This window comes from Lampetra planeri, chromosome 10 (assembly GCF_965212315.1).
Source record: "Lampetra planeri chromosome 10, kcLamPlan1.2.h2, whole genome shotgun sequence".
Lineage (NCBI taxonomy): Eukaryota > Metazoa > Chordata > Hyperoartia > Petromyzontiformes > Petromyzontidae > Lampetra > Lampetra planeri.
The window spans coordinates 5,286,360-5,312,808 of record NC_136116.1 but is presented as its reverse complement, the minus strand read 5'-3'; the positions used below and the strand labels follow the sequence as shown (position 1 = coordinate 5,312,808).

The following is a 26,449-nucleotide window of genomic DNA, read 5'->3' as shown; positions in this document are numbered from 1 at the left end:
AATTGTATTTTTAAATGATTGACATCTCAAACGTGTTTATGAATGAAACAAGTGCTTTGTTTAAACACAGAAACATTACAGCAACCTGCACTGACCAGAGTGGTGAAGTATGGGCAAACAACCGCCACGACTGACATGGCGTGGGGAGACCTTCATCCAGCAGTGGATGAACAAAGGGCTGTACATGTATACTTGTGTCGTGACATGGAATTGGCTCACTATGGCGCGTAGCGCTGGTTGCTGGCAGAGAAGAGGACCTGCTGTTGTAGTAGCCCTGTCTGCCAGCAGGTCATGTGATAAGCCAGAGAGAGGGATGTGGGGCAAAGGTGACAGAGGGGGCACGTGAGGTAAAGGCCGGGTACCTTCTAGTAGTGTCTAGAAGGGGGGCGTGGCCGAAGGCGGAGCGAGGCCACGCTGGGTGGATAAAAGGGGGACCCCGAGCAAGTTTCGGGGCTGTTGGAGTGGAACCCGTCGTGATGCTGGAGTCTTCGTCACCATCTTCACCTCCTCGGCGTTGCTAGTCAGGCAGCCGGTTAGCTGTCCTGACCATAGTGTAGTTACTCCCTGTACCTGTGAAGGCGATAATAAATAGAGTGCCTCCTACTATTAGTGTCTCTGAGTGACTCACTCCACTTGTATTACTTCCACAACCACGTGGAAAGTAAAGTGAAGGTCATTCAAATATTTATATGAAGACCACGAGATGGCGCTAATGTAGTGGTGATTTGAGTGTCTTGTCTGGCTCTCCTGAATCTACACAGGGAACGTGAATTTTTAACCAAAGGAGGCACCGTAATAAGCAGCCGTATAACATTACAAGTCGTTGCTTGTAGCCTGAACGCACACGGGAGTTTCATAAATTATAGGCTGCACGAATTGTGTTGCGGCATCCACACTCACGTCCTCGGCTCTCCTTCGAAAGGTCAAATGCTGACGGATTTTCATTCCCGAACGTGCGATTGATTGAGAATGCTGAATAGCCCTTCTTGAGTAGGAGGTTGAGGCGAGCTAAATAAACATATGAGGTACATATACACATTACAATAATACAAGTTCTAATAATTCCCTTCGTCAATATATTGCTGGATAAAGGATTCCCCATCCTGTGTTGGTAATGAGGGTGGGGGGGGGGGGGTAATGTTTTGACCATACTTCACTAGGCTGGTCAGTGGAGGGTGATGAAGAGGGGGAACCAGTGCTGATGTTAGCTGTTGCTGGGGATCAAACTCAGGTTTCCAGGTCCATAGAGCAGTGCACTGACTACTGCACTCCACACAGCACCATTATAAATGTCCCACAAGTCATGTAATTATGAAATAAATAAGCCGTAAGAAATGAGTTCCCTCAGCTTTAAATACTGGCCATGGTATGGGTTATGATTAGGTTAAAAAATACCACTTACCACATAAGCCATTCTCAGCACATTCATAGAGCTTAGTTTTTCAATTCTCTCTTAGATAACAATGTGAATTGTAAATGAAGATGATATCCCTGAAATGAACAGATGAGAAAACAAAGAGTACTTATCAATTAAACATTAAAACAGCACTTGTTAAAATCAAATTGCACTACACCACACGTACCGCTGTGATTTCTTTGTGATGATCTCAGGTAAAAACAGGTTAATGATACCTCAGTTTGTCGATATTTCTGATTTACATTTATAGTTCTTTGTTTTAAAAAAAATGTAGTCTGACGAAGTGCAAAAGACATGAAAGGCTGGGAAACGAATGCCGGTCTCTTGGAATCCATGTGTGGATCCCAGGATTGATGAATGGTGTGAATTACACAATGAATATGACAGTGAGTTTGGAAAGGACTAAGTTTTTTGGCTGAGTGCATTAGGTTTGTTGGCTGCTGTTCAATTGGTGATACATATGTAATAAAAATGTCTGTATTAGTGGCGATGCTAGCACTTCATTCTGCACTAAGAGCAGAAAATATCAACCGTGGCCGAATTCAACTTTTATTCCGCTGTATTTTCGCATCCACATAGTCTTCCCTTGGACAACGCCCGGTGTGAGGTTTTATTTACGAAGGCAATGTGAGGCACTCCTCCTCAGTGTCTCTCTTCTCGGCCCCTATTCAGGAGTTGTCTCTGCCATGGGCATAAACCTTCAACAATAAAAAGGCCTCTTCTGTAAATTGCACATCCGCTCACTAAGCACACAGCACTTGGGAATGAATTTGAGACGTTAAGTTAGGCTGCCTCTTGAGCGTAGCATACATGCCAACTCTACTAATTTAAACGGTCAGCTGCCAATTTTCTTATCCCGTTCTGCATACCGATTTTAAAAGCTAACCATAAAGTTTCATAACATTTTGGGGGATTTTTTTTTCCTCCCCCTGATGCCTTTATTTTAACTTATAAAAACAGCAGGCTACCCGCTCAAGTCTGCAGAATCAACACGTGTGGTGTGGGTCCAGTAATTTCGGAGTGAAAGGGAGAGACCGATTGCAGTGAAAGTATGGTGAGGCTGCGTTAAGCTGGAGATAATCTGACCCGCCACCCAAGGCTTCAGCCTTTCTCTATGGAGTGATGCCTTGACCGAGGGTAACCCCTTCATCACAGCCCCCCTCCGCCCCCCCCCCCGATTGGATAAAAGCAACCACAAACACCAGGCTCCCCCAATGGGGTGTAGCGTCTGGGTGGGGAGAGAGCAGTGGAGAGATCCACGATTGGAGGCTGCCCAATGCACCATCCTCATCAACTCAACTCGCACACTTTCCTCAAGCTTTTTGTTTTTGAGACCGAAAGGGCAGGGAAACCGCTTGCATGGTTTTGCCCAAATCAATTGAGACCAGAGAGAGTGTTTTACTGAGGGCAGGCACAAATGAATGTAGTGTGATTTTTGGCCTGGGCTTGGTGCAGGAAGAAATGTCCAACCAGGTTCTTTGATAAAAAAAAAGTTTCATCTTTTTTTTACGAGAAGAAAAGAGTTGTGCGGAACAAGAAATGTGGCCTTGCTACGTGAAAGCGTCGTGAGCGCACACATCCCACGTGCAAAAAGCGCTCAGCCAGCCGGTTGTGAGATCAATTGGATATTGTGCCTCCCCATCCAAAATCGAAAGCTACATGGTATAATCCGTCGTGGCAAGGGGGGGGGGGTCCCATTAGCCTTTTCATGGGACCTCTGTGATTAAACTCTGGAGGGTGCATGAGAAGAAGGTTGCGAGAAGGCGGCAATGCATCTACGACCGTGGGTCCTATGGAAATAGAAGGGCTTTGACTCGAGTTGTTTACCTTCTCAAGTGACGTGGGTACCCCTCGTTTCTTCGCAGGGGAATATTGCAGCGTTAAGCGACGCAGGTGTTAGGCAACTAGATGGACATTATTTTTGGAAATGGTTTATTATTTTTGGTTAGAAATTTTGTATAGACGGCTACAATCATCTGTTAACCACCTGAGTGAGTTTGGGGTGTGTCTAGGAGTAAAAAAAACTAATTCTTTAAAGTTTTCCAAACCATTGATTTCCATTGTCTGTGCGTGAATGGTCGCGCTCTTAGTTCAGACTAGCCCTAAACAAAGCAGAACGAGAGGGACATTTAAAGCTGCCCTGCCAACCTGCATTTCTTGTACTTCTTGCTGCGAGATTAACTTTACATCAACATCGAGTTGCAAACCCGAACAGATTAGTAATATACTGAAACCCCCCCCCCCCCCCAATAATAACAAGGAATTAGTATATCGATTTGATTTTAAAACGAGAACAATTGTGTACATACAATTGTGCCTTTGTGTAAAATCGTCCGTGCTTGACAACTTTGAGACATGCGTGGGAAGTTGCTGCGGTCGCCACCGCTCGTGTGCCTGGCTCTGGCGCTGAGTCTCTGTCGCACGGGTCAAGCCCAGTACCTGAAGTGGTTCTGGGAGCGGTGGAGTGGGCAGGAAGAAACCACGACAGCGCCGTCTCCTTCGCCGTCACCTACACTGCACGGCGATGTCTCAGCATCTGCCGTCACGCGGCCTCTTGGGTTTAGCACGGCCAGACCGGCGACCGTCGCTGAGGAGGAAAGTAGCGGATTCAAATCTGACGATTTGGCCAAAGATGGCAATTCTGCAGATGAGAGGTTTGTCCTCTCGCAGCGTGAGGAGTCGTCAGGTCAGCGTGAGGACTCCACGCGTGGGAATGAGGATGTGTCAGCGAGATACGGTGACCTACTAAGTCAGCTTGATGGCATGAGTTATGTTGGTTCTACGGTTGGGCCACTCGAAGATGCCTTACCAACATACGTGGAACCGTGCCCTCTACTGCACTGGTTTGGTCCGAATGGTAAGTGTGCTTTTACTTGTTTGTATAAACTATTTTAACTTCTCAAGAGCAGCTTGCAACACTCATAGGCAGCTGTTGTAAATAATTAAAGAAATACAAACATATATCTTTTATCACAGTTCAGTGCAATCAGAGTAATGTGAGAATGTGTATAGATTGCCAGAGTTAGCCCCATAATTTAAAACGTTTGTGGTTGCGATTAACTACAATTTGCGCTAACTGAGCTGTGCATGTGTACAGGAATTTCAGATTGCATTCATTTATTTGGCCATTGTTGTCTTTAATTGCAAGTTCATACATATCCAAAAACTATATTTTGTCCACTGCTTGAGTTTAACCAGTCTGTTTGCCATCAATGATTCTTCCTCACTTAAGGAGGGCAATGTATAATAAGAAAGCTCAAGTTATCTTTCCAAACTAAAACAGCTATTTCACAAGCAGAATTTTCCTTTTTTCCACTCCAGTATTATATCTCTCGTTAAATTACTTTGTCATGGCGTTTGAATGTTACGGCACTTCAATGGCATAACAAAACAGAATAAATACTAAAGCCTTACTTTGAAAATCAGCCCAATTTTAATCGTGGTATTGGTATTTTCTCTACAAACGGTCATAGTTTATTTAACATTCACACATGTGCATGCTTACCGGCTTTCGATGTAAAGTTCTAAGGCAAATACACTGGGTTGATGGTGTTTTGGTGTAATGCTTAGCACACTGGACTTGTAATCCAGAATTTTGCTTGATCAATTCAATGTCGCCTCTGTCCACCCAGCAGCATTCACGGGAACACCACAGTTAGGTCGACTGGCAGGATAGTGTGTGGTGGGGTAAAGTGTGTGTACTCCCACCTCATTCAAGTTATCTTTCCAAATGTTTGACTTGCATCCCACTGGGATTTTTGTACACAGCGTTGGTGTACGGTGCTTTTTCTGCAATATTTTGCTGTCTTTTCTTGGATTTTCTGTTTGCACATAGTCACATAGTCACTTTAAAATGTTTTCTTGTTCATGATTTTGTTTTTCGTTTGTTGCGGTTGCACCTGATTCAAGAGCCGAATGGCTCACAAGGGCTATGCCAAAAAAATTAAACTGAAACTGATTCAAGATGTCTGGCCAGCGTGAAACAGTAGACCAAATACCCTATGAAAGGGCTGTTGAGAGCTCCGTCTCGTGAACCTTTGCTTAGCAGTGGCATGAAGCACAAATTGGAGGGCTGAATCTTTACCTATGCACTGTACTGGATTACAAGATGCTCACAATCTTACCTTTGGGCTCACTACCGTAATTGCTCTACCCAATGAATTGCACTTCTGAAGGATCTGACCTTTTTGCAAGCTACGAAACAATGTGGTGTGTTTACACTTTCAAATATGATGTGTTCAATAATGTGATGTGTTTAAAAACAAGGCTCTAAGTTTGCTATTCATTTGTAGCTTTGTGCCTTAATGGACATGTGGTGAGTGCTTGAAGACATCCCGTTTGACCCTGTCTTAAGAAAGAAAAATGCTGGCATTTGTCTGCTTACAAAACACCCGTCCACTTTGCATTTATTGCTTTGGATTGTAAAATGTAAATTGAATTCTTTGTGCTTCTGTTTTTTGTTGCCAAGTCTTGGCAAGGAATTCGCTTCTGTTGTGTTGAAACGACTAAATCCATTTCTACTCAAAAACTCACACATAAGAAGGAAACCAGCACTTAAATTTTTTGTTCTGGCAAATGCAGTGCTGGCCATAAGTTTTCTTCTGAGAGCTGAGGAATTATTTGGACTGAAACCATTTTAATTCGCTGTCACCGCAGGTTAAGATTAATAATTCTAGCAGTGGCTGCAGTGCGGTTTAGAGGTGGCTTACACATACTCACATGCTTAATCATTTATCAATGAAATATTGTTGAAACTGCAATATCAGCTTATTTGTGCCTCAACATTTCTGCTTTAAATTCCTACCTGATTGACTCAGGATTTAACTCAGATATATAGGAGTATCCACTCCTTTCTTTCACACTGAGGACAGTAATTGTGATGATGGGGCTAATGATGAGGTGTCGCCCCACACCCTTTGTTTTTTTTTCACCATTGCAGGTGAGGAGCATGAGGTGGACCTGACTCAGATAGTCGGCGTGCCTCTGCCTGCTGCGGTCTCCTTTGTAAGCGGCTTCGAAGGCTTCCCTGCCTATCTGTTTGCCGAGGAGGCCAGCGTGGGCCGACCGGCACAGAACTTCCTGCCGGAGCCGTTCCCGCAGGACTTCTCGGTCCTGGTGACGGTGCGGCCCTCGTCGGACGAAGGGGGCGTCCTCTTCGCGGTCACGGACTCGTCGCAGCAGGTGGTGCAGCTCGGGCTCAAGCTGTCGCCCGTGGAGGATGGGGAGCAGACGCTGCTGATCTTCTACACGGAGTCGAGCACTGCCGACACGCGCATTGCCGCTGCCTTCCCAGTAAGGGGGGGGTGGGTAGAAGGGGAGGGGGGACGGGTGGGGGGAGGCGGCCCCCTGTGCCACATGCATAAAAGTTCCTCACAGAAGCTTCTTTTTTTTTACATCAATAAACAAAGTTCACTAAATATCAGCTACATCCTCTATTAGCGCAAATTGTTTTTTTTTAATCACAGTGAATCACAACTCGGTACAAGAATCCAACACGAAGTTGTTTGAGGTTTTTCACTTGAGGTGACGGAGCATTCCTATAATTTCTTGTGCACACCACTGCTGCCAGAAGGGCTTCCAACTCGAGGAAGCCCTAGGGTATTTGGCCTATAATAATCGGTTTCTTACCCTTTTTTCTGGCAAAAAATACTGATACCTTTTTACAAAGAATCATGTTTGCATTAACCACAATACCTGCGGTCAAAATGCAAAAAAAAAAACACTTGCTACTGGCAAAGGTGGCCTTATGAGGTTTTTGGCCTACTCTACTATGCTGGCCAGGCATCTTGGAAAAAGGGAATACCCACACTTTACCCCATATTAATCGCACTGTAAATTAAAAACGAAGGTACTCGGTCTGAAGGACATGTTGTAAAAATGAAAATATTTCTGCTCGTGATCGTGATGCAGGGCAACAGGCATGTTTTTGATGTCCCGTTGATATTTTTTATTCATTTAATAATTTATTGCAGGCTCTTTAAAATAAAGCAAGCTTGGGAAGTTGTATCATTTTCTGGTCGTCCGCAGCCACCCTTGTTAAAAAGACAAAAGCGCTCATGCACGTGTCCCTGGTGGTTTGCGCGCTACAGCTTCCCGTGGCGACGAACCGCTGGGTGCGAATGGCGGTGTCCGTGGACGGCGACACGGTCTCGTTCTACTTCGACTGCAAACTCGTCGAGCGGTCGGCCATCGAGCGTTCCAGCAATCCTCTGGACATCGAGGAGGAGGCCAACGTGTTCATTGCGCACGGTGGCGATGCTGACTCCGACAAGTTTGTGGCAAGTTTGGCTGGGCCTCTGGCCAGAGAGCTTTTTTTTTTTGCCACATTTAAACCGTGCAACTTCCACTTTGCTCCGCAATCAGCCGATAGCTCATATGGGCAAGGTTAAGCGTGGAATCCATCCCATAACCCCACTGGTACCCCACATGATCTCATGGACTTATCCCAGCAAAGAGAGAGAAAGAGTTAGTAACTGAGTGTAAATAGCATTTTCATTTCAAGGAAGTTTGATATGGTATACATTTTTTTTAATCAAGAAATTTAAAATAGCCGATAATACAGTAAATGGTCGCATATCCGACTCTCGCATATCTGACCTGAACAACTAACTGCCCGTACCCAAATGGTACCTGTGCACGTTGTAACTGTAATTTTCTATATATGTTCACATATCTGAACTTTTCACATATCTGCCTATACCTCAGTCCGCAGGGAGTACTGGAGCACATTCATTGGCCTTGAAAGGGCAATTAAAACAAAGGCATATATTGTTAAACACTGTTGGCACGGTTATGTTGGCGACAGCCTGGCGGTGTCAAAGGAGGTAACAGGAATTTAGGAAATGTTTTCTGGGCTCGGAGCTTGTAGAGGCACAAGTGAAACAAATCACTGCTTTCTTGTTGCTGGTGTGAATACAGTGGCTGCATTGAATGACCACTTTGAAAAGGAACTGTGCGGAGAGCATTCTAAGAGCTTGTGTTGGTACAGGATTGACCCGTGGGGGCAGAGGGTGTGAATGAGGAAGGATTTTAAACCTTCGCATGTTACCCCCCCTGCTGAAAAACGTGGTTCCCAACGCATGAAATATCCCACATCTGTTGGGCAACCTCACAGCCCGTGCATAATGGCGCAAGTGTTGAACATCCAGTTGGGAGGGAAGCACCATTATTATACGAGTAGCAGAGAAAATGTTCCTCTGTGGGATTATGCTCCGTCATCCCGCTCACAAGAAATCTGGCTTTGTGCGGTTGCTGATCCCACCCCACCCCCGCGGCATTGCAATGCTAGGCGAGAACAGAATCCTCTTGTTAATTTGAAATCTGGCCCATGGAGAGGTGGATTTGGGGTCAGGAAAATGCTTTTGATTGGATCCCGCCGTGTGGTCCTAACATCGCTGCGAGGTTTCCGGTGTCTTGTTTACCTTAGGGATTTTTTTCCAGGTATTCTTTTGCAGGTATAATTTTGATATGCTTCAGTATTTCCTGAATAATTAACATGAACAATAACACATAGTGGTGACTGGCTATGGCATTTATGCAGCTGGGAGAGGATTTGCTTCATTGAGATGGGCGAAGGTGGGCTCTTGGGGCATGGGGTAGGGCAGAAAAGGGCACCAGGAAATTTAGGAAATGGTGACATTTGAGAAATATCTGCAGGAGGTGGAAAGAGGAGAGATGAAGCATTAATATTATAGTAATTCAGACTTTGCCGGGTCTGGCGATTTTTTTTTTCCTGCTGACAATTTTTTTAAAACAGTGGCTTTGAGATGATGCTCACCCTGATATTATTGGGAAATCCATTGTGCGGCAGCATGTGTTTAAAAACAAGCTTGTTCAATCAGTAACTAGCGTGCCACCGGGATAAAGGAAGTGAGATTGAGGACTTGCTGTAGTCGCTGTTGCTGCTCTTTGTGCTGCTTTGGAGTTTTTTTGAGCTTAGTCCCTCCCTCAAGCGGGACAAATGCTTATGCAGCTGGCTCGTTTTCTGCCCCTTTGATGGATGCAAGAATAATAATAGTAATTCATTACATCCTTGCTGTTGTACGTGGGTGGTACGTTTGACCCTTTAAAAAAATTTCACTGGGATTCCAATTGATACTGGCAGGGCTGTCGGGGAAGCAAAGCTGTCTTGTTAATCTTTCCTAGAATGCCACGAGAGTTGCTCAGGGAGGCAAACTAAGATGCCTTCGTCATAAAACAATCGAATTGTCAATTGAAAGGATCCTCAAAAAAAATCTGAAAATGTATTCCTAAAAAATTACAGAAAGATCTGTGAAAGGGTGAAAATTACGCGTCTAAAGAATCATGTAAGAGCCATAGCAGTTCAGATACTACCTAAAATAGCTTGTTTGTTCAAAATAGTCCTCCACTTACAAAGAATGTATTTGTATATAACATATTGTAATAATACAACTCAAATAAAATACATTGTACAGATTTTGCCATAAACGCACATTTGAGAGCTTCTGTTTTGGGCTCTCAAGTCTCATACAGGAGCCACGTATGGGACAATACTCCCTAATATCCACAACTCCCCACTCGGCCTCGCTGATTCTCAGCATTAATACTCTTTGATTGACTGACAGTCGAATGCATCAAAGCAAAAATACGATCTCAATGCAAAATTCCGCTCATGCATCCACTCATAGTCTTGCCCCTCGCATAATGTCTCAACTAGAAAACAAACCCGCATACTTCCCCAGCGATCCACACGAATGTAGAGAGTGATCCCCAGTGGCTTCTGGTTTCCCGGCTCCCCTGGGAAGGATGGTTTTCTCGTGCCCGAAGGCGTCTGGTCGTTGGTGGGACCAGAGAGGGGCATGGGAAAATAAGTGGTTTTGTTTATAGGCTCAGAGGCTCTGGTCAGCAGGGGTTACCTTTCAGCTGTGATTCAAAGAATAAACACTTTTGGAAAGATAAACCAGCCAATTGCAATTTTATTTTCAGCACGTGAAATGTTAAGTGTTTATACCACGTAACACAAGTCCATTGCAATGTAAAAAATAAATGCTCCAAAATTTAGCAGTATGAGAGAGGATGTTCGAACGGAAAATAACGCGTAACCATTGTAAAAATGTTAGATTGTCAGTTTAAATATTCTTTGCAATTTAGAGCCCTTTGTCAATCCACTGCTGGATGAAGGTCATGACAGTCATGGAAGTAATTTGACCATACTTCACCACTCTGATCCATGTGGGTTGATGAAGGGGTGGGTGGAGCCAGGATTGGTTGAGATCTTACTCGCTACTAATGTTAGCCATGGCTATGAATTGAATGTAAGTGTCACAAGCGAGGCTGTAAACACACTTTGCTCTTGTGCCGTCTTTACACAGGGGGCCATCCAACAGATGCTCATCCGGCCTGACCCCAGTGCTGCTGCAGAGCAGTGTGCCGACGATGACGACCGTGAGGTGAGAGCGAGTAACCGGGCAGCCTGGCGTTGAGCAGGCTCACCATTGGCCTCATCCAGACAGGCCTGATGGTTTGAATCAACAACTGCAATGAGATCTGGTCAATACGTGGCATACACTGTGAAGGCGGTCGAATACAAATGTTATGCACTTTCAACGTTACCGTGCTTACAGTCCCATTTTATATATTAAGTAATTATTTTCATTATTTATAGACCTTAGTAAATCCACAGGTAGTTGAGGGCCTCGCCATGTTGCGTCTGTCACGGGGTGTGGTATAACCATACTTCACCGTGCTGGCCTATGTGGATTGGTCAAGGAGTGCCCAGAATGGTTTTGCATGTATCACTGATGTTAGCAGTGGCCAGGAATTGAACTTAGGTCACTGTGTTGATAATGCAGTGCGTTATCTACTGCACCCACCACTCACCAACCTGTATATGATATTATTTCTACCAATTATAAACAACAAGTTGTCATCAATCTTAAAAGAACAAGCTGTTACTCTTACGCAAATAGGATCTCACGTAAAATATAAAAAATAAGACACGAATTACACCTGGCAATGAAACACACTGAGCTAAAAGCAATTATCCAGGCTGAACTAATAGAAGAGCACACACACAAACACAATTATCTGAGAAGCCAAGTGCAAATATTCGTGTGTTTATTCTGGGTCTATTTTTGAATGCAAACAGGGCTGTTGTGTTTACTGTATTCACACATCACACAGGTACATTCCTCAAGAGACGCTAAGCGGGTGAGTGATGGAGAAAAAACGATGGCATAACCTCTGGTGTGTTCCAGATCGTAGTGGCACTGTGGTCTGCTATTGGACTCTGATAATTGTCCACCGCATGGGTGGTCCGTGGAGGTGGATTAACAACAATTGCATGCTGTTGCATAAAGATTGACAGTCAATCTTCATGCAATGACTTACCTCTCTGGTGGGTTTTTTTTGGGTGTTAAGGTCACTTTTCTTAAACTCTGTCTGGGAATGCAAACAAGACCTATTGTAGACCGTGTATTTGCACAATATGTCGTGCATGTCCCAAGAAAACACACTCCAAAATGTAGTTATTTTGATCAGCTTAGCGCTGGCACGCCGGAATGCGACGGTGTTCTTTGTGTCGCTCGGAAATCCCCACTTTGCTTGGTGCTGCAGGCATCTGGTGAGGAGGGCAGTGGATACGACGACGGGGATGGAGAGAGCGAGGAAGAGAGCGAGGAAGACGTAGAGAGTGAGCACGATCATAGCGAGACCGGGGGATCGGGGAACGTGGAGACGGTGAGCTGCTTCTGCACCCAATATTTAGGATTGCCACCTGTCCTTAGTTTCCCAGGACAGCCTCACATCCTGGCACATTGAATGTCCTGATTGTTGGTTCTCCCCTCCTCTTCTGGAATTGTGATATATTCTTCCCATGATATGTCCTGGTTTTTTGTACCCCAGAGGAGGCAAACCACCAATCTTACCATATAAAATCTCCCCAGCCACACTCTTGCAAGACATTCACAATAAAGTCTTCCTGTGTGGGAGCACCACAGGAATTTATCACAAATAGCACACAGCCTATTTGCCCTCATTGACTGTATGAAATGGCTTGTGCGGTAAGTAAGAAAACTCAATATCTGAGAATTTAGTGTTGTCTGTTATAAAGTGGCTATTTTCCATTTGCTCGTTGGTGAAATGCTATTTCCAGCTGGCAATTGGTTATGGGTTTTCTGTGGAGACCGTTTCAAGGGCAGTGGTTATTCTGCCCCCTTGAGGATCATTGTATTATTACAGTACCACACAGTCATCGGACAAAGACTTCCCAGTGTGAAAGTCTTAAAGTACTTTACAGTGTTTGGTTCCCAAGCATTACAAGTGATGTGATGTGCTTGTAACGTAAGATTTTTTTTTACTTCAATTGAAGTTTACCTGAAGCTTGTGCTAATCGCATCCATACTGCTGGGTTGACAGACGTGGGGAAATTAATTAACGTGCCCATTCTTTCAATTGCCATGCCAAGAAGTCGAACCATTGACCTATGAATTACAAGTCCAATGTGCTAACCATTGCATGACCAAAGCATTCACGTTATGAAAGTACACCGTACTATACTCATGCAGTAAATGCTATATTGAGGTATTTTAGCTGATGTATGGCCTCGCATATTATAATTACTGTATCATTTATTTACCGCACAGGTGACGCGCCACCCCAACCAGCAGCCAATAAGACCTCCCCCCACCATGGCGCCCGAGAGGAGAAGGCCCAGACCAGGCCACGACGCCCGGCTTCGGCCAGAGTCAGACTCTCGCTCCAAGGTGGAGGCCCATCCTCCTCTCAAGGAGGACACACAGCCAGCACGGGAGGAGGCAGCCATTGTGTCAAGCCAACCTGGAGAGGCGCTTTTGAGGAGGGAAAAAGGGGAGCATGGAGAAAGTGGCAGCCCTGGACTTAAAGGCCAGAAAGGTGAGCACGTGGAGCCCGAGCCATCGAGCTGATGGCTGAAGCTGTAAACTGTCCTGGGTTTGGCCTGGACTCTACACTTTTAGAAAGGCTGCCACAGTGTCCTGAACAATTTGTAGAAAATGGGGATTTTGTCTTGGTTGGCTCAAGATTCGAGCAAAAGGGTGGAGCTACCTACGTAAGTTCGTGGGGTTGGGGGGGTATAAAGAGTAGGGGGGGGGGACAATATCAATGCGGACACCCTACTGTGTGGCGGTGCTAGTGATTGTGTGGACGTGGCGATATAAAGGTGGGTGGGGCTTGTGGAAGGAGGGACTTGTCAGCTTGCCCTGTGGCACGGTTGACCCTCCCGTAAATTTGGTAGCTTTAATTATGCCCATCAGACATCTTGTGTCTATCACTTAAGAATCCTTGTTTACACGATGAACTGCTTCCATTTTGTAGGCGAACCTGGTTCGGATGCCTCTGAAGGTGGAGCGACTCCTGGCTTGCGAGGCCCTCTTGGTCCAACAGGTGGGTATTGGGTTTCCAATTCACTATTTTTTGTTCAAATAAGTGCCATTTATATATTTAATAATCGATGGAATGAATAACAATGTATATCTCCTTCAAAATAAACGTAGCCTACTTAAGAACAGGATATAAATGTGTACATCCTTTTTATTTTGTTCTATTGTAAACATTTGCTGCATGTAACAGATTCTATGCCATTGCATGCAGTTACAGTCAAGACACTACTATAAACACAACATGTACACAACACCATTAGTCGCCTGAAATAAGTAAGTCAATAAATATTCCATTCTGGAAAATACAATGCTTTAATTAACTCGCACAAATAAAGTTTGATTCAAGTGGTTTCCCCTGCTTGTTTTTTTTTTTACGGAGCACCCACTGATTGAGAAATCGATGCGGGGAGAAGCTGCGATGATATACTGCAAGTGGGACCTGGATGACCCTGACACTGGCTGGCCTCTTTCTCTCGTGCTTCACAGGTTCTGGCGGTGCCAAGGGTGAGCAGGGGGACACTGGTCTGAAGGGCGACGTGGGAGAGAAGGGCGAGATTGGCACTCAGGGTCCACCTGGGCCCAAAGGAGACACCGGCATCATGACGGGTGACGTCGTTCCTGGAACCAAGGGAGAAAAGGTACCCCCCCCCACCCCCCACGAATATTACGGTGAAATTCCTCTCATTCTATGCTTCTATTATTGACTCTTCCTTTCATCTGCACGCGTCGAGTCGTCCCATGATGAGGCGCTTATTTAAGGAGTAGAAGAGTCTCATATTCTTGGTTCTTTCGGTAAAGTTACGTAGAAGGGAAATAATACAATAATAAAAATTTAACATAATAAGATACAATTCTCATGAAGAGTCTCCTTGAAATGGTGGCAAATGTATCCTATGATCTGCACTTATATGCGGGTAGAGACTCGTTGGAAGTGGTATCCCAGAAGTACCAATTGCAGCACATTTATTCGTTTTCTTAGTCAAGAAGAGTGACTGTGTAAGTGGCGACAAACTCATCCTGCTCACAGTTATCTGCAGATTGCCACGTAGATATCAGGAGTATTTTTTTGCAATAATAGGATCCCCCAATAATGCCCTGACATCATCCTTGAACAGAGGTGTTTTGCTGGAATGCATTCAAATAAATATATTTATTTATTCGTTATTGTTTCCACTACTAATCATTTTTTTTATATATATTTGCAGGGTGACATGGGAGATCCTGGTGTGAAGGTAATTTCTTAAGCTTCGTAATGTTATTGATCGGCAATCATACTGACACATGGTGCAGGACGTTAAGTCATTGTGACAATCATATAAAAAAAATACAAGGACAATTATGTTTCCATTGTTTATAGTGCATGTTATATAGGTGTTCAGTTTCATACAAAACTCTCATACAGTAATAGTTTAATGCGCTCAATTGGTTAACTGTCATTGACACGCAATGTACATATAAGATGTACTGTCAATACTATAAATACACTGCTGGATGAAGACCTGCCCACGATGTTCGGGTTGTTTGGGTTATATGACCATACTTCACAATGCTGGTCAGTGTCTGGGTTGGTGAATGAAGGCTGAGAGCAAAGTACAGTCAACAATATAATTTTCTGCCTTGCCTACCGCTGCCCACACGCAGGTGTCACGGGCTTCTGCGTAGCGTAGCAGCCTACGCATTGTGGTCGTTCATCCAAGCACTATCCAGACTAAAGCCTGCTTAGCTGAGATTGGGCACATTCTGGATAATTTGGTTATAGATGTGTGTATTTTTACAGCTCAACTTAATGCTCTATTCTTTGTCATTCGTCATATTGGCCTAATTTCCTGCGCTCGGTCCCATTTTTTCCTTTAACATTTTCAGGGTGGAGCTGGTTTTGGCTACCCTGGGCCAAAGGGGGGCAAGGGTGACGCTGGGCCCCAGGGCCCCATAGGTCAGCCTGGCCTCCCAGGTCCCGTGACGTCGGTGGTGCCGCGAGGGGACGGCTCCGTCGCCCAGCTGGTGGAGGGCCTCGCTGGGCCCCCGGGCCCACCTGGCCCAGCTGGCCCATCTGGGGATGCTGGCGAACCCGTACGTGACCATTGCACAGTCCCTGTCAAAGTCCTCGTCACAGTCCTCGTTTCTCGTTTTACACGACTCTACATCATCCTCTGTTGTCATTTTTTTGCTTGACAGTTCATCGAGTTATATTTCCAAAGTCAAAACAAAGATTCTTGATAAATGTTGTTGTGAGATCTGTATTGGCCATTGTAATGATTTTGTTAGCAAATCAGAGATTGTTAATATACGTGTCATTCATACTTATGCCTGTTGTTTCTACGATCCAATTTTGGAAAACATCTTATTTTGCTCTGATCTATAATTAGTGTCATAGAGGTCTGTTTACCCTTTGAGAAGTGAGCATTAATTATATTTGTATTGTGTTCATTGCCAGGGTGACCCAGGAGAAGATGGTCTTCCTGTAAGTTATATAGCGCACATTATTATCATCACCATCCATGATCTTTCTACTGCTTAATGAAGGCTTTTCCAAGTTGTTTCCATCTCTCATCCCTCTGCGGTGGTCTTTCACTTGGCCATGATTGCTCTTCTGGCTGCTATTCCATTACCTGCCTTAACCATCATCCCTTCAACCAATGTGTCCTTCCCAAGTTCACTAACTTTTCTTAACAGATAAATGTGATGTCTCATATTTGGACTCAATCCCTGATCCATGTGTTTCTCTTTCTGTCTCTTGGTGTATTTCCCAGCTTGCAGCTGCCCATGCTACCTTGCACATTTAAGCTTTTGTAAAAAAAAAATGTGCCACTCACCATGTTTCTGGTGCATAAGTTACAGTGGGTAATATATATGATTTAACATTTCTTCTTTAGGTACCTTGGTTTGTTGCTTTTCATTGTCAAGTTCAGTTTTCCACTCTTCTTTATTTCATGATGTTGATCGTGATCCACCCTAAATAATACAAGTATACATATGCTGTGTTGTTATTCATTCATGTTCCTCCAGGAAATCTTTTCTTTTTCTTTCGCAAAGAATAGCATACACAAGAGTAAATAAATAACACAATAATAAATATTGCACAGAAATACACGTATGAACAGAATGCACCATGACGTCTGCTTGTTATAGACCCCTGTCACTGTTACGTGTTTGTTGTATTTTTTATATTCTTGTGCAGGGAGAGAAGGGTCCCCCTGGCTTTCCAGGAATTGCAGGAGATCCTGGTCTTAAAGGAGAAAAAGTGAGTCTATGTGTTAACAGAATCTATGCAAATTCCGTTTGAGTCTCTCTTTTTTTTGTCCCAAAGTGTGCTTGCTTTACAGGGATGTAAAAAAATATATGTTGTGCAACTCGTATCGTCATCACAGGGTGAAACTGGAGTTGGAAAAGCAGGTCTCCCTGGGCCACCTGGTCCTCCTGGGCCACCTGGCCCGACAGGACGACGCAGCAGACTGGTAAGATCATCCTGTCCTGCCGCAATGGCTTTCGCTTGACCTCCGAGTACATAATAACTGGCAGCCCATTTTCAGCCCATGTTAATCCACCGCTGGCCTAAAGCTCCCCTCTTCCCCATGCCATGTTAGTCAAGGGGATTGTTTGATCATACTTTACCATAGTGGTTATTGCGGGTTGGCGGAGTTGGTTGGGCAGCATGAATTCTGGTATGAATCACCACTGATGCTAGCCTTGCCTGGGAGTCGAACTCAGGTCGCTGGGTTCATATTGCAGCACGCTAACCACTGCTCCACCGTGCCACTTGATCTCCCATTGCAGCATACAAATACAATGTGTTATTAGATGTAACAAGGCTACATAGGCTCAAATGAATGAATTAGCTGTTTTAATGAATGGGATTGATTACCTCAAGTTACTTGATTTTTAATGGAAACAATTTCCTCAACTAAATAACCGTAACCGGGGCCTTGAAACGACTCAGGCGGAGCGAACTGAGCTTTGAAACATGGCTCTGCCAAGTGCAGCTACATAATTGAGGCATTTGTGGAATCAAATTGGTCGTGGCTGGAGTGCAAGCAGTGTGCAAAATGTGGTTGGAGGAAGTGAACCTAGAAATTGATTTGACCTCTGAAGCTGCCCAAGTTAATTTGTGCTAATCACTGTTTAAATTTTCCTCAGAACCTTGGTGATGCCGAGGGGTCAGGTGACTCAGATGACGATGACACGGACACAATCCGAGTGAGGCTTTACCACTACACTTTCAATTCTTGCAAAATTGTTTGTGACAAATGTTGAATATACCTTGTGGGGTCTGCTAACAATATCAGGTGTTGCTATGAAGTGGCCAGGATATGCCTGTATAGTATTGGATTCATCAATTATACAGAACCGCAAAGCTAAAAATGTTACCCCTTGTATGTATGGGTTTTCTCCAGGCATTGTCGAGTCCTCCCACAAATGTTAAATACTCCTTAATGGAATTAGCCAAACGTCTCGGTGTAGAACCTTGCTTTTAAAAAGAGCCCAGTGAGAAAATAGTCTGTGAGACTTCCCAGTGACATTCAACCTTGGGCCAACGTTGGGATGTGGTTGGAACCATTGGCCCAATGTTGACCCAACGTTCTACTATTACAGGGTTTCGTGGGGCATAATTTATCATCAGAAATAATCAATCTACTGCTGGATGAAGCCCACCCCATGCCATCTCTATCCCTCGCCGTCCTGTAATGCAACAAACCACCCAGCACCTACTCACAAGCTGTTCTTATTGTTCCATCTCCGGGGCAGACATCCTTGGGAAAATAGATTATCATTACTATAGTTCCCAATGTAATATTATAGTCGTGTGAATCACCAGGAAGTAACGCTTGATGCCATATGTCATTATGTGACCCCTTGTGGCAGGGTCCCCGGGGTCCGGCCGGCCTTCCCGGGCCTCCGGGCTCTCCTGGTATTCCTGGGCCCCCTGGACAGCCGGGAAACCTGAGTTCCCTCACCGCATTGGCCGGCGTACCAGGAGCCAAGGGGGCGCCGGTCTGTTGTCTCTTAAGCTTTGCATTTGATTAAGCAGAGTGTTTTTGCAATTATAATAATAGTCTTGTTTCGTCCACTGGCCCCTTTGGGCCATTGGTGTATGACCATGTTCTTCAACCATATCTCCTTGCAATGGTATTTCCATCTCTTTCCACCTCTGCATCTTTAAACTGAGAACTTACATCCCGTCCAATCTGCATGTTTTTTTTTTACCAAAACAATAACTCCATGTTTCTTATCAATGTGTGTTAATGAATCCAAAAAGAGTATTTTTCATTATTTGCAGCTAGATGATAGATTATTCCTTTTTAAAATTAAATGGTGCTTATGTAGACTAATATTACATTTTTTGAAAGAAAATTGTATAAATGTTTTAGTGAATTAGTGTTTCAATGATTATTACAGTTTTATTCTCAGCTTTGTGAGGCAATGCTTTTAATTTAGCAATTTCTATGTTCATATACACTTCAGAGTTTTACTGGAATTGATGTAGGGCTCCGAGGGTTGCCATTTTTTCTGTCTTTCCTAGAACATCCTCTTTTTGAGGTAGTTGTCTTGGGAAATTTGTACATCTTTCCAGGACATTAATTGTACAGTTGTTTTGTTTCATTTTTGCAATAACACGCCATTCAATATGATGCAGTTATTTGTAGCTCTTCTCTCTTACCATACTGTGAGATATTCTTCAACTGTCTGTCGGTTTTTTTGAGCCTCAGAGGTGGCAACTCCAGAGACTGCGTGCACATTCATGTTCTGTATTGGATCGTTCTCAGGGACCTGTGGGCCCTGCTGGGAAGAATGGACTTCCGGGTCAACAAGGGGTCAAAGGAGACAAGGCAAGTTTTCATCTTTGTGTGGTTACCGCAGTGTGCACAGTTAATAATACCCATGACAATGATGATGTTAAATGGATGATGTTGAGATATTTCTGCTTTGTATTTCCCCCCTCATAACAGGGAAATAGCGGAGAGGCAGGAAAGGCTGGGCCAGTTGGGCCAAAGGTATGAAATTCATGCATCATGACTAATTTCAAAATTAACATGTTAATGATCTCCTTGGGATCAAATCGAGGCAGCCACTTGTGATTAAATTGAGTTCTCAAGTGTGGTGAGTTGATGATCTCTGCCTGGTCACCAATTACTGCACAAAATCTATCACTTTAAATTTGATTCTGATTTTGAGTTCCTTTGAGAACGTTCTATATTTTTTCTATCGGTGATACATCAAGAATTGCTGTCATTAGCAGAGCCACGGGGAAAGTGCTGCCTCCTATTGTGTGGATCAGAGATCACTTGAAGGGATCTCAGATGTAGCTCTGTGATATCCACTTACTTGGGCTGTTCTCGAGCACAAGTGGTTGCATTGTTCTGCCAGAGATCCGAATGGAATCTTTATTTCATGACATGATGCCAAAAACACACTTGGGATAACACTATGGGAAAAGACTACAATAAAGTTATTGATGTCTTTCAATGTTGAATCTTTTATTGCTTATTTTTGTGAAGCATGTGGAGTATATAAAGGGCAAAAATTGTCTGGCACATGATTCTTATTATAAGAACGTCCATGTTGCCTTCAGTTAGCTGTATGGTGGATATACTCAAAGCAGATATTTACCATACACTAACGTTTATTATATCTGAGCTTGTTAGCACATGTTCGTAATCCAGCACTTTGGAGGGAAGGGTTGATGGATCACGTAAAATGTGTTAGCCTTCTGGACCACGAGGTGGCCAAAATATGAAAATATGTCAGTCCAGCTCGTGGGTTTATTAACCCATCTGTGCGGACCAATGTGTTTCCCCTCCCCCCACCCCCACCCCCATCTGTTTGGCTTTTCTTTGAATACTATAGTTTCCTCCCAAATGAAAAACACTCATTAAATATATTACTCAGACATCCAAATGCAGGGCCTAATTGGAACTCAATTAGGCTATATGTGTAATTAAACAATGTAGACAAGAGTTAAAATGAAAACAAAGCAACGTCTTTAATAAAGCAATTGGAAACATCTACGAGCACCGTTTTCACATGAAATGCATTTGAGAGGTATCCGGGTGACCCAGATGGCAGCACTAAACTGGCACTCCTGAGAACCTGGATTTTAATTCTAGCAGACGTAGTAAGTTTATGACCTCAGCCTGGTCACTGACTGAATGAAATCCTTAAAAATGTTTGTATTTTTTTCACTTTATTAAGATTGCATTCCAGCTTTAGCTATTCCAAAGATTTTTTGGTGGGCATGTAACAAAAAATATATTGTGCATTTAAATTTGTGCCCCTAGCTTGGATAGAGGCTCTTAACTAACTTCAGAAGTAGTTCTGTGACATCATCTTCCAGGGTTGATCTCTGATACAGGGTGATGGATGGTAAGCTGCAGTGTTCCAAGTGGAAATTAATTTTATTGTGACGAAGGCACAGATAGCACGATTACAATATAAATAATGAATAAAACATTGTTTTGAAAAGGTTTAATTTTGTATCACATAGTCTGTGTTACCACCACTTGCCATCACTGTAATCTCATGTGTTATCCCTCTCTTGTGCAGGGTGATGCTGGATCGCCAGGGTTGATGGGACCTCAGGGGGCCCATGGGCCACTGGGGTTGCCTGGCCCAATTGGACCTCCGGGTCCACCAGGGCCTCCCGCACATACCAGAGTGGGCTTATTTGAGGTGAGCCTCGGAGTGTGTGTAAGGTTTTTGCTCTGTATGTACCTGCCGATTAAGAAACACACGGAGCGGATGCATTTAAAGATCAGAAAGTCAGTTTGTAGTGAAACTATTCACCTCATTCGGTTGGCTTCCTTCACACTTACCTTGCTCATTTGCCACACAGAATTAGCTGATAATGCTAATTTTGAACATTTGAAAGCGTTCCTTAATATACATATTTTTGTTAATAAATATCTCTGAATTGTCTTGTTATACTATGGAATAAATTTTGAATAAATAATGTCCCTGTGTACTTAAATAGTCTTACATTTATATTGCAGATATTAATTACGTTATTCACATCAGAATGCATTTCATCAACATCAGCCAGAATAACTCCACAGCTGGATGAAGGCCACCCCAAGCCGTCACCATCACTCATGGTCCTTGCGATGTAACGATTGACCTAGCACCTTGGAAAACCAGTTAATTTCATCACTCCATCTTCGTGGCGAACGTTCCCCCATGTTGGCTGCCCACCCCGTTGTTATTTTCGACAACTGGCCACACAATCCCCTCTAGCAACATGACCGACCCAAGCCCACGTATTTTTTTTTCACAGTAAATATTATTTTGCTTGCCTAATGCATTGTATTTATCAAGCGTGACTCGTGTTTGTGTGTGGTTCCTAGGAGGAGGAAGGCTCTGGCGTTGGATCCAAATCCCGTGCAGGGGCTGCTGTGAGGGCCACACCCATGATCGCACGATAACTCCTGGCATAGGCATCACCATTACTGTACCACAAGTTCAGCTCAATATCCTGACAGAAACAAAGAGTCATGTCCACCTGCATGGAAACAAAAATCACATCACTGATTATACAGTACATGTGGATGTAGAGGGTCTTAGTACAACCGCATCTCCAGACGATGCCCAAAAATAGGGGAGATATTTATTTTATAGCAGTTTGTTTACAGGCACAGGCACAAAGGAAGTTCTTTGGTCTGGACTTGAACACTGGCAGGGAGTCAACGGCACGGACTGGGGGAGGGCATTGCAGATAATGGGGGCAGCACAGGAGTAATTATCGTCTTCCGACTGGGTGAAAGTTGACAGGGCACTTTGACACAAAGCATGGTTTGCTGAAGCAGAGAGCCTGTGGATAGGAAGAGAGTGAGATGAGAGGAGAAAGGTAGGTACGAGTCCCAAAGAGGATTTTAAAGTTGTGAGCACAATCTTGAAATTGCTCCATGATTGGATTGGGAGCCATTGGAAAGATTTGAAGTATTGCGGTGAAGCGGTCCCCTCTTTATAGGTGCAGATGAGAAATTTAGTAGCAGCAGCAGCATTCTGTCTTAAATAACGGGATGTAGCTCAGGAAAAAATGTGCTTTTAAATTATAAGGTTGCACTTATAAAAAAGCAAGTACCAATGGTTATTGTTGGATAAAATGTGGTTATTGTTATAAAATGCCTACTGGTTAATCGATGTGGAAGCATCACTCCAGCGCACTTCACTGCACTCTTGGACAGAAACAAACTTTCCTTGCTTTAGCTCATCAAAACTTTGCCTTTCAATCAGAGTGATGTAATTTTAGGCAGTCCGTCTGGCCCAGGAAGAGACACTCTCAGCATTGATCTGCGGGCGAGTGTTGCGTTATCACGGCCATTGTAAAGCAGACCTGAGATGTGCTGGGCCATTCCAATGTTTTAGTGGACCTCCTAAAACACTCCATGGGCTCGAACATTCCCACTTCATTCCCCCAACCACCTCTATTCTCTCAATGGCCAGAAGGCAGCGATTTTAAATGAAAATAAATAACATTTTCGAAATGTATCACTGGCGTGTGATATGTAACACTATTGCTAAGATGCTTTTTTATATTCTTTTAAATATAAATGTCTGGATAATTTTTGCCGAAAAAAGTATTTATATATAATCTGATTTTGAACTATGCAAGGGACGTCATTTATTAACTCCTCGTGCCATTTCCACTTTGACGCCATGATGTTCCCGACTGCATCCAAGGGCAGGCCGGGTAAAACCTGCATGCCCCTTGGGAAAGTGAGCCGCGAAGCTCGGTTTGTTCCCCAGGCAGCCGTGGCTTACCAGGTTTGAAAACCAGACCAAGTCACTTCCCCGTGGTGTCAGGAACATGGCATGGGAGTGCGGTGGCATATAAGGAGTTAACAAAGGAATGAATCGAAAGCCAAATATGCTGACCTTGACTTGACGTAATGCAATGTTGATCTTTACTTATGACATTTATAAGCTGAGTTTCGGTGATGGTCGCTCAATGACTTTCTGTCAACCTCACTTTATAAAGAGGCTCATCACAGATCTTTATACATGAGTCAAACATTGAGACTGAAAAAAACATTACACCTGAACTATTCCATCATCTCTGGAATTGACATTCTGTAGTCCATTTGTGTTTATCGTTATCAATGCACTTCTAAATATTGCTCAGCTAATTCAGTACCGTGACTAACTTTTTTCACAGGGAGAACCAGGGCTACCTGGTCCAGTGGGACCATCAGGACTTCCAGGCCTCAGAGTAAGTCTGTCAAATGACATTTGTGTGGCTCAGAAAACTGTACCTCTTGATGTTTCGTGCATCATGCCACTGCTGCTTATAATTTGATTCATGACTCTACAATGAACTTATTTGGCATCTGCATGAAAACCCACTTTTTAGATTCAAACATGAAACATTTGGGAACATTTAAAAACACCATTTGCTCTGCAATCTACGCAGTGCGAGTAATGCTTCATCACGTCCTGCCACATTGTAAGCATGAACGTGCCCCGTCTGCCTGTCAGGGTGAAAAGGGAGAGAAAGGGGACCAAGGCCCTCGGGTGAGTACCTTGGGTGAACATTCAAAGTGCAGCATGGGAGCAACCCATAACCCTGATGCTATCACATATATACAACTTATATGGGATATTTTTTGCCACTTTTACCACTATGTGTGGTTAATGCAGAATGTATGCCTCGCCATAGCTGTCTTTTTTGGCGTTTTACAATCTTAATACCAGTATTATTTCCAGAAAGGAATTTTCTTCTTATTTCAATAATTAATTTAATTTTCATCGAGGCAGTTTGCACAGATTTCTCGCTCGGGCATGCAATTGAACTCGCAGACTCCTACGGATGAGGTTATTGTTTAGATATACAGCTAAACGTGAGCAGCACCACTGTTTTACAAGTTGTTGGGCCCTTGTGACGGCTTCAATGTTACTGCACTATAGAAGTTGTCATTATTATTAAATTACTCTGATGGATGTTTCTGGGGGGTGGGACCTGAGGCTGGGGGATGATGTGACGCCACAGATTTTAAGTTGGAATACATCTTTGTCTTCTGTGTGAAGGCGCTATAGCTCAGGGGATAGGACAGAAGGAAGCTGAGTTTAACATTTGAACAACAGGGGTTAAAGTCCCTGCCTAAGATTCAGATGTAGCCATCTGCTACAGCGTTTCTCCACTGCAGTGACACAATTGTATACTTTTTAACGCATGCTATGGCATTTTTTTTAGTAAAACATGCGTGTTTGGCTTTTATGGAGAGTTTATTGTTTGCCCCCTCCCCCCTACACCCTCTGTGTGTTAAGTTCGGGGGCAATAACCCCCCCTCACCCCTCCCCCAATGGCGCTGCCCATGCGTGTGAATACGTACGAGCATTTAAGACAATCTTCCAACAGGGAGTCCCCGGGTTGGCGGGACCAATAGGGCCTGCTGGAGAGGAAGGCAATCCTGGGCTTCCTGGTCCCCAGGTAAGGGTGAGAGACATCTCGCAGAGGCCTCATTGTACTCTTTACATCGCTCGAGCAGGAATAAAACAATAACAACACTCAATATCAGCAATATTAAATGTGCACGTTGCTGAATATAATTATGTGTATTTTTTTTGCAGGGCCCTATAGGTGAAAAGGGCAACCAAGGGGAACAGGTAACAAAGAAGCCACGCTATGGATTATCACTATCACTAATTCTGGCATTTCTAAAATATCTTTGTTGTGGTGTACCACTCAACATAATGAAAACACATGAGCAAAATGGCAAAGGGAAATTCACCATGAGCATGTAATGGTAGTGATTCGATTTGCGCTAGGAGTTATGCTTTAATTTCTCGAGAAATAAGTGCTGATACAGCAGCACGGGGCTTAAGCGGGTTACAAGAATGAGGGCGACTGCACTCAGCATCTTTGCTCTCACGGCGAAGCTGCACTGGAACAACTGCACCCACAGTGACACATGACGAGTTCTCTGATGTGTTTTCGGGTGGTACCGTGCGCTGTTAGAATTGGGAAGCTCACTCTCTGCCTGGATTAATAAGGGAGATGTCTGTTGATTGATCGTGGGAGAAGGTGAGTTTCTTAGTGCAGTTACTCAAGGAGCTCCCAGCAAGCGGAGCAAAATGTCAGGCATTTTACTGAGCAACACCAAGGTGCCATCCAAAATTACATCAGAGATATACGTCACAACCTATGCAGTAGAATGACGTGGCTGTTTATGCTACGCAGGTTGGCATGGCATACACTGACCTTAATTTTAAATGTGCTTGGTACGGATTTTCAATAAGGTGGATGTTAACTGCTTGCTCGGGAGTATCAGCTATTAGGCCTACATTGATTCACACCCTTGTCATTTGACAATTTGTCATGATTTGGGGTTTTCATTCGGTATTGCGGTGCGTTGTAGAACTGGCCAACTCTGTGTCACGGAAATAAGGATGCACAGGTTAATGTGGTTTGGCCACGTGCACCATATAAATTGTGACCGGCTGCGTAGAATGTACATGAAGTGGGTATCTAGAGGCCTTAGATCATATGTGGAGTGGCTGTCTAGATCACACCTAGAGTTGGTGCCATCTGGAAAGAACAGGCATCGAGGGAAAATCATGAACGGCTTGGAATCAAATGACCAAAAATCTTTGGAAGTTACGTGTACCACAGGAAGAGGCGAGATCGATGATGACTGGCCAGGACCAATTGTAACATTTCTGTTCA

At 43.9% G+C, this 26,449-nt stretch overlaps 1 protein-coding gene across 2 annotated transcripts in view; it reads left to right on the top strand.

The window, feature by feature from the left end:
- The window catches only part of LOC144720897 (uncharacterized), a 92,714-nt gene that overhangs the window by 47,572 nt on the left and 18,693 nt on the right, over window positions 1-26,449 (top strand). The window contains exons 3-25 of one of the 2 annotated variants that reach the window (XM_078598037.1): window positions 6,357-6,709; window positions 7,507-7,695; window positions 10,750-10,827; window positions 11,561-11,587; window positions 11,993-12,115; window positions 13,021-13,288; window positions 13,730-13,798; window positions 14,281-14,432; window positions 15,000-15,026; window positions 15,658-15,864; window positions 16,229-16,255; window positions 16,973-17,035; window positions 17,163-17,249; window positions 17,929-17,988; window positions 18,655-18,783; window positions 19,557-19,619; window positions 19,740-19,784; window positions 21,334-21,459; window positions 22,131-22,178; window positions 23,942-23,995; window positions 24,262-24,297; window positions 25,142-25,213; window positions 25,354-25,389. In XM_078598037.1, coding sequence (XP_078454163.1) covers window positions 6,357-6,709; window positions 7,507-7,695; window positions 10,750-10,827; window positions 11,561-11,587; window positions 11,993-12,115; window positions 13,021-13,288; window positions 13,730-13,798; window positions 14,281-14,432; window positions 15,000-15,026; window positions 15,658-15,864; window positions 16,229-16,255; window positions 16,973-17,035; window positions 17,163-17,249; window positions 17,929-17,988; window positions 18,655-18,783; window positions 19,557-19,619; window positions 19,740-19,784; window positions 21,334-21,459; window positions 22,131-22,178; window positions 23,942-23,995; window positions 24,262-24,297; window positions 25,142-25,213; window positions 25,354-25,389 — 2,339 coding nt within the window. The remainder of the gene's footprint in view (window positions 1-6,356; window positions 6,710-7,506; window positions 7,696-10,749; window positions 10,828-11,560; window positions 11,588-11,992; window positions 12,116-13,020; window positions 13,289-13,729; window positions 13,799-14,280; window positions 14,433-14,999; window positions 15,027-15,657; window positions 15,865-16,228; window positions 16,256-16,972; window positions 17,036-17,162; window positions 17,250-17,928; window positions 17,989-18,654; window positions 18,784-19,556; window positions 19,620-19,739; window positions 19,785-21,333; window positions 21,460-22,130; window positions 22,179-23,941; window positions 23,996-24,261; window positions 24,298-25,141; window positions 25,214-25,353; window positions 25,390-26,449) is intronic. The other variant, XM_078598036.1, reaches the window with a different exon arrangement.